The 11,956-nt window shown below is 42.4% G+C and overlaps 2 protein-coding genes across 2 annotated transcripts; one reads left to right on the top strand and one right to left on the bottom strand.

Moving 5' to 3' along the window:
- Positions 1–1,259: 1,259 nt before the first annotated feature.
- On the bottom strand, positions 1,260–3,245 carry LOC306780651 (zinc finger BED domain-containing protein 4-like; the record flags this gene model as incomplete). The annotated part of the gene is made up of 1 exon (XM_079273086.1): positions 1,260–3,245. One exon carries the CDS (start codon positions 3,243–3,245, stop codon positions 1,260–1,262), a length of 1,986 nt encoding a protein of 661 aa, XP_079129212.1.
- Positions 3,246–8,128: 4,883 nt separating this feature from the next.
- On the top strand, positions 8,129–11,857 carry LOC306780650 (neurexophilin-2-like; the record flags this gene model as incomplete). Its single annotated transcript, XM_079273085.1, has 3 exons — positions 8,129–8,168; positions 8,510–8,625; positions 11,012–11,857. 3 exons carry the CDS (start codon positions 8,129–8,131, stop codon positions 11,855–11,857), a joined length of 1,002 nt encoding a protein of 333 aa, XP_079129211.1.
- Positions 11,858–11,956: the final 99 nt, after the last annotated feature.

The following is an 11,956-nucleotide window of genomic DNA, read 5'->3' as shown; positions in this document are numbered from 1 at the left end:
CTTTGTTGTTGTCATTGTGTTAATTACGTTGATTTGACTATGCATTGTCCGTTAATGACGCAGCGTCCCGTCATGCACGGATTCATGGCTATGCACCGTAGCTGTTCAACTGTAGTAGGACAGCACAGAAGGCCCAGGTTTAAAATGCACGGCCCGCCACTGCCATGGTGTAATGGTTAGCACTCTGGTGGGACCATACTTTAAGCTTTAGTACGGGTTAAAGAATGCAACCTTTCCACCTTCTTCATGTTAAAGACAGTAACGTGTGCATTGTTAGAAAATCTGCTCTCTTGTCAACTATGCCCACTTAGTTTACACCCAAGACCGAGACAGTAAACACTTCAGTTTGAGTTTCTAAAACACTGTCCAGTAAGAAGTACTCAAATTACAGTGTGGAGTTCTCCAGTAAATAAACAGGAGTTCTGAATATTTGTCTTTACCAAAATTCACAAAACTCAGTTCAAATCTCAATTGAACCTGATTTAAAGCAGGGTTGCAGGTGACAGGCTTCTGTCTCAGAAAGATAAATATATTGGTTCACGATGGTCAGGATGGCAGAGCGGTCCAAGGTGCTGCGTTCAAGCTTCATGCTCCTCTGGAGCTGTAGGTTTGAAATCGACTCAATGTTTTTAGCTAATGTGGTAATGACAAAACTGTGACGAGTAGTCAGTCACAACCAGTGTACATTACGCAATGTGTTTGTGTGGCACCCTGGACATTTTAACCTTCTTAACCCCAGACCTATTTTTAGGCCTCTGCTCGAAAATTGCATGCTGTTGAGGCTAGGAACAAAGGATGAGAGCTTGCTAGGCCGCTGGACTACGCTCTGTTCTGTTTACTTCTTACAGCGCAGGTGCAGCCAAAAAGTTACTGGATCCGGTTTAAAATCAAAACAATATTTAATGTACTACACAAAGCTAACAATTACAATCTGAATTACACTATTAATAGTAATGTTCTCGAGAGCAGAGATCACATACACGCATCTCACTCACAGGTCTGGCCATTCCAGGTGCTGAAAAACGAGAGCGGATGTGGTCTAAGGAAAACTCCCTAAAACATTGTCTTCATTTTCTACCATACTGTCTTTGACATCTGATTCCTCCCTCAATATAAAATATAATAAACACATTTTTGCCCCATCAGTTTCTATATTTTAGCAAACGTAATTCAAGGTTTGAACAATGACGTGTCAAACAGAGCAGCACCTACAACACAAAGAGTACCGCATCTTTACGACAACAGAGCAGAACAGAATGTTAAGGAAGAAATTTAGCCAGATTGTACTTGGTGAAAACCAGCTGCGGCACATCGGCAGGGAGAAGTCTGTAATCTGGAGCAACGGCGTCTTCTCCTGTGCTCAAGAGCCTCTCGGAGGAGACACTTGTCGGTGGGCAGGCCAAATATTTGACAGCCACTCGAGCCAGTGCAGGATGTTGTGCCGTCTTTGCTGACCAGTATGAAGACAGCGGGTCAGAGGCCAGTGACTGCGGGCTGCTCTCTGCTAGGTAGGTCTCTAAACCAAGCGATGTCACCGTCTTCGACAAAGACGCGGCATTATTTGCCATAAGGCTCTGCATTGCACCCCAGAAAAGGCTCGTCGGCTTGCTGCCGGCATCCTCCGGTTCTGGCACTGCACCTGATGAAGAGCCAGCTTCACCTGCTGAAAGCATCCTGTCCTGCTCCAGCAACTCCTCGACCTCCACTGTCACGGCGGCCTTCAACCTCTCAAAGTCCAGCTGGCTGAGCAGCACCATGGGCATGATCTTAAACCTCGGGTCCAGCAGCGTGGCTTTAAAATAAGTGTTGGTGGGCGTTTCAAAGACATGTTCAAAGTATTCCTCGAGGTGGCTCTGGAGTAGGCCAACCAGCTTGCGAGTCTCCAACAGATCACTCACATCCTTGTTGGCGATAAGTTCGTTGAGTGCAGCTCTGAGGGCCTGGATGCACGGAATCACGGTGGAAATAGATGCGTCATCTTGGCACACTGTGCTCGTCGCTTCCTCAAATGGCTCCAGCACTTTGACGATGGCCTCCATCAGAGTCCACTGGTGCTCTGCGACGGACCCACCGAGGTCCATCTCTGCTGACATGTCGATCAGCGCCTTCTTCTGCTCCAGCAGCCGCTGCAGCATGAACAACACTGTGTTCCACCTGGTCGGCACGTCGTGAGTTAAGGCGGCCTCGGCGAGTCCGAGTCGCTCCTGTATCTCGTGCAGCTTGGCTACGGATTTGGTCGACATGTGTACAGTGTTGGTGATTCGTCGGGCAGTGTTTATTGCGGTAACCACACCGTGGCACTCTTCCATAGCCCCCGTCACAATCAAGTGTATGGAGTGAGCCATACATATAATGTGCTCAATGCCACTGTCTGACACGGCTTTCACCATGTTGCTAGTGTTGTTGGTGACTAAAAACCCAACAGTAAATCTGTGCGGAACCACAGTTTGCCACTCTTCGACGAGGCCCAGGAGGTGTTGCAAGATTTCTGCCGGAGTGTACTCTGTGTCGATGAGCTTCATACCGAGCAACGCACTGACACGTGTGCGCGTCACAGCCCCGCGCGCCGCTGTCTTCTGTACAAACCAATGTCCTGTGAGAGAAAGGTAGGAGCTGGTGGACAACTTTCTCGTCCAAATATCGGCCGTGCAGTGCACAACATTGCCCTCAATGTTCCCAAGGCTCTCGGTGACTTTTGATCTCACTCTTTGGTGAAGCTGCGGAACAACTTTGTTGCTGAAGTGAATGCCTGCTGGCAGCGTGTAATGAGGCGCCACCACTTTCATGAGTTTACTGAACCCTTTGTTCTCCACAAATGAATACGGCAAAAGATCCATGCTGATCATTTCACCCACGCTGTCAGTGATGGTCTGGGTCACCGTGTGACCCGGTCGATCAGGTGCATAAGCAGGAGGCGTTGGGGTTGGCTGAGATCTCCTGCTGCTCTGAGTGCCTCGGATGCCTGCCACATTGCGATGTTTGTAGTATATATGGTTGTGCATATTACTGGTGGTTAGATGTCCTACATTCTTGCCTCTGCCCACAACTCTCTTGCATATGTTGCACGCCACCTTCGTGACGTCATCATCACAGATGGTGAAATATTTCCAGATTGCACTCTTCCTTCTCCTTTGCTGTTTTGTTGTCGATGTGTCACAAACTTCTTCTTGTTTATCACAAGCAGCAGCAGCAGCATCGCCACAGTCTGTTATGTCTTCAATCTTAACAATATCATGAGCATCCATGACTAACTCATGAATGATCAGCAGTTTACAGGTAACACCATTTTACACGTGAACCTATCTCAGCTGGTGGAGACATGTATATATTCCTCATCTGGCCCACTTGACGTATTGTCTTAGGCACTTACCAAAATAAACCTCCACGAGTTTATTTTGTTTTCATGCAGCATGTAAACGCTCCTCTTTCACCAGCTGGCACACAGGACGGATGTCAGCGATGTACACAATAGATCCACAGACGAGAGAAAGCATCTCTCTGGTAACCTGAGACAGAACAGCAGCGTGTCTTTTGCTGCTTCTTCTTCTTCCTTCAATTTCCTGCAGATTTCACGCCGCCGGTGTTTTGCTGCCCCTCACAGGCGACTTGGCAAAATGCCGCTCCCTTTCACAGACCATGATGACATTCAGCAAAAAAAAGGTTTTCTGTTGCACAGAAATATATGTTTCTGCTGCCATAAAAATATATTTGATTGCTTTATTGTGAGGGGATACACAACTTTGTTGTTTGTCATTGAAAATGTCACACATTGGTCGGCTTGATAGATATGTCGAGAAGATGATGTGGATTCTTGTGGTTTGGGTTTATTTCTAGGTGGCGCCCTCTCGTGGTCACGTAGAGCAACTGTTTTGATGCCTGTCTTATAGGAAGGACTGCTTCACTGTTTTAGAGATGGAAATGATTGTGCAACATATTCTCAGTGGTGTATAAAGTATCCAAAAGCCATACTTGAGTAAAAGTAAAGATACCTTACTGGAAAATGACTCCAGTAAAAGTCACCTATTAGAATACTACTTGAGCAAAAGTCTTAAAATATCTGATATTTATTGTACTTAAGTATCAAAAGTAATTTTCTGATATTAAATGTACTTAAGTATTGAAAGTAAAAGTACAAGTAAATGCTGTTCATAAAAAAGCAAAGGGTCAGAATGTTGAGAATTATGAAGTTTATTCTTTGGTAAGTGCTGTGGCCACCATGACCAAGGACATGAGCTGTGTTGACAATAATTGGGTGTATAAATAATGATCCATTCAGGAGCAACAATGTTCAACATAATATATTGTACATAAGTCTACTTTTGCATCTACTATGAACTTATCATCATAATTCTCCGAAAAGCAATATGACACTATGAAGGAGTTGTAACAGTGCGTTTATAAGTATGCTCATTCCGACTAGAGGATGTAGAGGCCAATGCATAATATTATGTTCAGCAAAACATATCCACTTGATGCATCAGGTCAGTGTTTTGAGAAAGGACACCTGCCTTGTAAACTCCTGTGGGCCTGATTTGAACACAATAGACAAAGGTTTTGCTCAAGCTGAATCTGCAATTGGGCGACTGCTACCATCATAACTCCATCTGATCATCCACAACATGACTCAAATATCAAAACATGATCAATACTAAAGCAGCACCGAAAGTAACAACCCAGTCATTACTTGAAACTGAAAAATGTCCTGTTCATCTTCAAAAGACAATTCTAATAGAAGGCAAAGAAGTTACATTGTATTAGAATGTAATTTCTTTACCTTTTATTAGAAGGTAAAGAAGATCCATTGTATAAGAATGTAGCTTCTTTACATTGTATTAGAATGTAAAGAAGCTACATTGTATTAGAATGTAGCTTCTTTACATTGTGTTAGAATGTAAAGAAGCTACATTGTATTAGAATGTAAAGAAGCTACATTGTATTAGAATGTATTCTTTACATTCTAATAGAATGTAAATAAGCTACATTGTATTAGAATGTAGCTTCTTTACATTGTATTAGAATGTAAAGAAGCTACATTGTATTAGAATGTAGCTTCTTTACATTGTATTAGAATGTAAAGAAGCTACATTGTATTAGAATGTAGCTTCTTTACATTGTATTAGAATGTATTCTTTACATTCTAATAGAATGTAAATAAACTACATTGTATTAGAATGTAGCTTCTTTACATTGTGTTAGAATCTAAATAAGCTACATTGTATTAGAATGTAAAGAAGACCCATTGTATAAGAATGTAGCTTCTTTACATTGTATTAGAATGTAAAGAAGCTACATTGTATTAGAATGTAACTTCTTTACATTCTAATAGAATGTAAATAAGCTACATTGTATTAGAATGTAACTTCTTTACATTCTAATAGAATGTAAATAAGCTACATTGTATTAGAATGTAGCTTCTTTACATTGTGTTAGAATGTAAATAAACTACAGTGTATAGAATGATTCTATTGAAGTTATTCCTTTTTTAAATGTTTTAGACGAGTCACTAATCACTTTAAAAGAGTGATTATAGCTGATTTAACTTACAGACATGAGATTGATCTTCTCATGTCACTCTCTTTATACAATGATATAAATTCATCCCCGTTTTATTGATATCTTACGAAACGTTACTCCTCATTTTTCCTGCGTTTTTCCTGCAAGAGTCCAGCAACATGAGTCTGTTTTCGCTTGTTACATGTATACTGTCTTTTCAAAATAAACTTCCATCTTCAACAACTACTTAGTTAGGTTTAGGAAAAGATCGTGGTTTGCGTTAAAATATCTACGGAAGTTGCGTTGCTTAAGTACGGAAGTCACGTCACAAATAAATCAACATTGGCTTCTCGTTTCACACACGGCACAAACTGCGGCCTCCTGGAGGAAACACCAGTGTTTGTTTGACCCGTCCACCTCTCCTCATCCCACCCGTCCTGTGTGGAATGCTACTCATGTTGTCGCTCGCTAGCTATAGCATGTAGCATCCTGGGCATCACTGGGAATCAAAACACCGCGGCTTTGAGAGCACTTGTTTGCAGTCTGTGTTCCACCACAGTCCCCGACGCTGCTCTCATGATTCATTTTGTTTCTAAAGATAGATTTGATTTTGTAGCGAGTAACGAAGGTTTCAGGGGAAATGTATCGGAGTCAAAGTATCAGTTTTATTTGCAAAATGTAGTGAAGTAAAAGTCAACAGAAATATAAATAGTAAAGTAAAGTACAGATATCCAAAAAAACGATTTAAGTACAGTACACCGCTGCATATTCTGTACAAAGTAGGAAAGCGTGTAAAGATATAGAGCGCGAATAAAGTTCAAAGTTCAAAGTTCACTTTATTGTCAAATTTTCCACATGTGTTATGCATACAGAAAATTCGAAATGCCGTTTCTCGCAGTCCCACAGTGTAATATAGACATGAACATATAACATATAATAGAATAAAATAGAAAAAAAAAAAAAAAAAAAAAGTTAAGAACATAAGGGCCTAGATAAAGGATTAACAAATGAAAGCACAGAGAAAACAGAGGTTTTTGTTTTCAAGGCAGTGGCGACTAAAAAGCAATTTCAAGCGTCTCAGCGATGTATTCATACGACTAGGTACATTTTGAAGACAATGTGTGACAATTGTCAAAGCTTTCCAGGATGGCTCTGGCTGAGACGTTGTGCAACTTACTCAGACTCACTAAGACCTCCGCTGGATATGATGACGTCGTTTTAAATTGCGTAAGTAGGACGCCCCGCCCAGTGCAGGGTATCAAAATGTAGATCTATTGACACTTCTCCATGATAATCTTTATCAACCAACATCCTCGGCATATTAATAGTCGCAATGACTTGGTCCAATGCTGGTACTATCAGAGTTTTATTTTTGTACACCGGTAGGAAGCCCCACATACGCAGGGTATCAAAAAATTAGTTGAGACTCTTGTTGATCCTCTCCACGGAAATCTTTAGTAAAAGGCGAAAGATTTATGCGATCTGAAGAGAATCAAGAGTGTATACTCTCTAACCGACTGAGTGTCCGACGCCATTCTCCGCCTTACAAGACTAACTCAGGGTTTCTTGTTTAAATACCACCATTGATGAAATTGTTTGGAGTCCCGAAATAAACCGTATATATCAAATACCTCGAATAATCGTACCAAAATAACATGGATGAGCGTTACACGGAAACGGTTTAGCCTACAACTACCACACGTGCGCTATGCATTGTGGGAGTATGGTAATCTGACCACGCCTCTGCTTCGAACAAAAACCGCCCCTAGTGTAGATACTCTTTTTCTTCCTTTCGCATTCATATGTTTTATGTCTGTTGTGTAAAGAGAGGGTGTGAACTGTTTTCACCATGAATTAGAATAATGTTTGCTCTCCTACAAGTGTTTACAAGCATATAGTCGTACGCATGCGCAAACAAAACTGAATTTCGGTCCACATAATGGCGTAGCCTACCTGTTCAGGGCATCCCACATGTATCTCTCTCTAGCTGCGTACTTTATGTCAACAAGATGTTGACTTATGAACATTTTCAGAACAATGTCTACGCATACTTAGTTTAATACATATCTAATCATTTTTCATTTGTCTTGTGTTGTTCTTTCCTATGACTATACAAAGAAGAAAGATAAAAAAAAAACACAAGTCAAATTTCTCCAACGGCCATAACTGAACTCGACCTTCATTTGGACCTCAAAAACAAAAAATAAAAAAGAAATATGATTTCATCGGAAATGTCGTCAAATAGTACAGCTTCAATTCAATTCAAGTCAATCACAATCATCAATTATCATGAAGCAGGCGAATAAGCTCCTCAAATGTTGAGGAAGGCCTGTTTGAACAAAGAGGAGCTTAACATTTCATGGGTCTCTATTTGCACAGGCCTCATTCTTTATTAAAGACAACTTCTCTGGTTGGTTAGTGTCCTATACTCACAGTGATTCGTTGGCTTGAAATTCCACTGAAAAGCTGAGGCACTGGAAGAATTTCACCAGACTTGTCAGTGATTTGAACATTTCTCGGAGAGAGCCCTTGTCATTTTGTCAGCCTCCCCGTTGGTGCAGTATGCGGGGACAGCTAGGAGGGCTGTCAAACTGTGCCCGCCTGAGAGCGCCTTTCCCCGGGTTGATGATTCATAATGAGGGCCGGCCAGGTGGTGAACATGAGCAGGGAGGCAAGTGTGATGGACGTGCGTGTGCGTGCGCTTATACATTACCAATTAGCCAACTACAAATTAGTCTCAATTGATTCATTTCTACTCAGCACAATTTTCCTCCAGAGGCATTTAATGCTTTATTCAAAATTGTGGCCATGTTAAAATAAAGGTGTGTGTGGGGGGAGATAGAGAGAGGAAGAAAAAGTGGAGAGAGAGAAGACTGGGGGGGGTGGGGGCGCACTGAGCCGAGTATTCACTCCAGATCTTGGGGATTTGTGAGTCGCTCGCTGCGGAAAGTCTTCTCTACTTCTAAAGTGAGCGTAAGCTTAAACTCAGTAAATCACCACTTATTAATTTGGGCAGACTGCCTTGAAGACACGCAGGCTCTCTGCGTGGAGAAACGTTGCTGCTGTTACTGCAAAATGAGGGCGCTGTGTTTGAACTTTGCCATCACCTGTCTGTGGCTTCTCCCTTCAGCGGTGAGTAAGATCAGCGAACCGCCGCTCTGTTGCTCCGTGTTGCTCATTATTAACGTTTTATGTTGTAAAGGTGGCATCTCGGAAGTGTTCTGCAGGTCATTTGTGGGTAATTCCCTCATGTTCTAGATCTGCCACTGCTCACATATTTCTGCATTGTCTCCCAATCAAATGGTCTTTTTTTTTCCACCAGTTTTTTTTCTGAGGATATGTTGGTTCTGAATTCATTAATAGTAAATCAGCATCAATCATTTCTGATATATTTGAAACCGTTATGTTGAGAAAGAATATAGAAAGAAATAATGATCAGTTGTATGGCAGTTTTAAAGGATAATATGTAAGTTGACAGAAGCAGACAGAGTTGAGAACGAGTTAATTGACATGTACTCTGGTGTGAAGTAGGAAGGTTTTGATCTGATTTCAGATTTGACTTGAAAATATTCCATTGAATAGTTTGTGACGTGCTGTTTCATTCTAGGAATGACATGCTTTTATTCTGATGTGATCTGTTTTCCTTCATGCAGGCTCAGAATTGAAGACTTGTATCTTATGATGTGAGACTGTCTAGGGGACTTGATCAAAGTTGACTCTTCTTTTAGATGGTGAAGTTCAGCCCAAATGGGTCTTTTCCATCGTCCAAATTTTAATTTGTTCCAGTGTTGTGGTCTGTAATTCTCTTCCGGGCATACTTGTAACTTAATTGGCTCTCTTGTCTTTAATTTAACTTACTTTGCTGCATGAGCAGCAGACTGCAGCATCTGTAACTTTAACATTGAAACTGTCAGAAGAATACCTCAGAACAACCTCATTTAGTGTTGCGTTAGCTGAGCTATGATTGTGCAGCCTTTGTCAGTTTGACAACTTTAATCTCCCCATCACTTTGTTTTTGAGTGGTGAAAAACGGACAGAGTTAGTATCTTTTTAGCCAATGGCAAAAAATGTTCTCTCGGGCCCTTAAAATGCAATTACTGCTCTCAGGTTTCTCAGTTGTTCTGCGTCTGCAGGTGCCTTTGCACAGGTGTTGTGTGTGCATCCACTCCACCGCTGTTGCTCAGTTGCAGTCACTGTGCTGGCATCTTGACACAGAGCCAATGACATAGCTGTCACACAGTGGGCTCTAATTAGTGAAGGTGAGCACAGCACATAGCTGGAGATTCAGGCTTGTGACAATAGGCACAGCTAGAGCTGACTTGGTTACAGGAGAAGACGGAAATTGGCACACAGGGCTGGGGTGGTTAGAGGTGTTGTGAGTCCCACCTGTTGGTGAGGAACAGCGCTGTTGTTTAAATTAGAAATTCAGTCCGTCATGAAGGTGGCATTGAAAATAGGATTGATAGTTTGAACAAGGGAGAGAGAAAGAGAGAGGGCATGGAGGATAACTAATTAAAAGTGTGTTGAAGGCAACATGAGTGTGTGTGTGGGTATGTGTGTGGGTGTGTGTATGCTCCCTGTAGTACTGTAGTCCTTGCCTGAAGGGGCTGACCTATTGATCACAGTCAATTTAAAGACGTTCTCATTCAGAGGACATCAAACCATAATTATCTTTGAATCGATTATCTGCCACCTTGTGATGCAGTTACACGGAAACTGTCCTTCATTTGCGGTCGTCCTGTTGACTCTCGAGGCCTCTTTCTTCTTGCTCATCAGTCTTGTCACCTTCTACAATGCATCCTACACAAAACAAATCCTGTGATACGGTGACTGAAGAGTTTGTTTGTTCTGAGGCTATATTTATTATGAATGAGCTCTTCAAAACTTTTTACAAGTATTAAAGTACCTCTGATGAATGTGGAATGACAATAACCCCACTGGAGCTGTTTCTGGCCCTGTTTGAGCTATCTGGGTGTATCGAACCGACACAGACCCCGTACTCTGTTTAAAATGGACAATAGCAGTTATTTGTCAGTATGATTTGAAGAGCTACATCAGAAACCTTTAAAACCATCAACCAATTTATTGTAGGATGTCAGTAGTCCGCTTTTGTTGCCCACTGTTATCAGCATCCGTCCCAAAACAACAGAGGTGAGTGGGATATTGTTTGTGGTGTTAACGGCATAGAAAGTCACCAGCAACACATCTCCCAAGAAACAGTGTCCCCGTTACTCTGGACAATCCCTACTGTCAGTGTTTTCTTAATTGGGAAGGTTTCTCAGTACAAACTAGCACCACAAACGTGGCCCCCTAATCTCCAATAGGCAATAGATATGCTCTTTTCGAGTTCAGCACCGTAAAGTTAAATAAAAAACAAAATCATCTGCATGATTACCACTGTGGAATAAAGGTTAAATGAGAAATGTGCTTTTCAGGGATTTGTGAGAATTTACCCTTTAATTTAAGAAAAAAAGAGCACTTGAAAGTCTTTTCTTAAGTTACATTTTGTTCTCCACAGGTCCAAGAAACAGCCAAGCCCTTGGAGTTTCAGAGCCAACAATGGAGAGAGGAAGAAGGAGGGACAAGAGATACTGTGGGAGCTGATTTGAAAGTTAAACATATCTTCAAAGACCTACAGATCATCTCCACCAAACAAAAAACACCTGCTTACGGCTCTCTCGGCCCGTACGGATGGCCACAGAACTTTTCCCAAGCCCTTCATCAGTATCTGTACCGCCCCCCTCCTAAATCCAAACCCGCGGCAAAAACTTCCCCAAAGACCAAGAAGATCCTGGGCTGGGGCGATTTTTACATTAACGTGAAAACAGTGAAGTTCAGCCTCCTGGTGACGGGGAAAATCGTTGACCACATCAACGGCACATTCAGCGTCTACTTCCGCCACAACTCGTCCCGTCTGGGGAACATATCCGTCAGCATCGTCCCACCCTCCAAAGCGGTAGGATGGGAGGTTTTGGATCCAGCGGCTCAGGGCGTTCACACCAAAAACTCGGTCTTGGTTCCAGATCTGACATCCCAGTTCCAGAGCCCACTGACTCAGTCCACCAGCTCTACTCCTCCCGACCATCAGAAGCCGCAGCAGGACATGATGATGGTGGCCGAACTCAACTGCCGGATCGAATACCAGAGAACCAACCGGTCCAAGAAGACCAAGCCCTGCATGTATGACCCGGGGCAGACCTGCTACTCAGAAAACACCCAGTCCCAAGCAGCCTGGATCTGCGCCAAACCGTTTAAGGTTATCTGCATCTTCATCGCTTTCACCGGCACCGACTACAGGCTGGTGCAGAAAGTCTGTCCGGACCACAATTTTCAGACAGAGCAAAACCAGCAGCACTTCGGATGATCAATTCTGAGATATCAAACACTGACTTCTCAAACATCTTTCAAAAACCATGTGTTCAGTTTTCAAAATAGGCTTGAGATTGACTGTTTTTATACGCTG

This window comes from Melanostigma gelatinosum, assembly GCF_949748355.1.
Source record: "Melanostigma gelatinosum genome assembly, chromosome: 8".
Taxonomy (NCBI): Eukaryota; Metazoa; Chordata; class Actinopteri; order Perciformes; family Zoarcidae; genus Melanostigma; species Melanostigma gelatinosum.
Note: the sequence above shows the minus strand (reverse complement) of the source record. Positions and strands in the feature narration are given on the sequence as shown.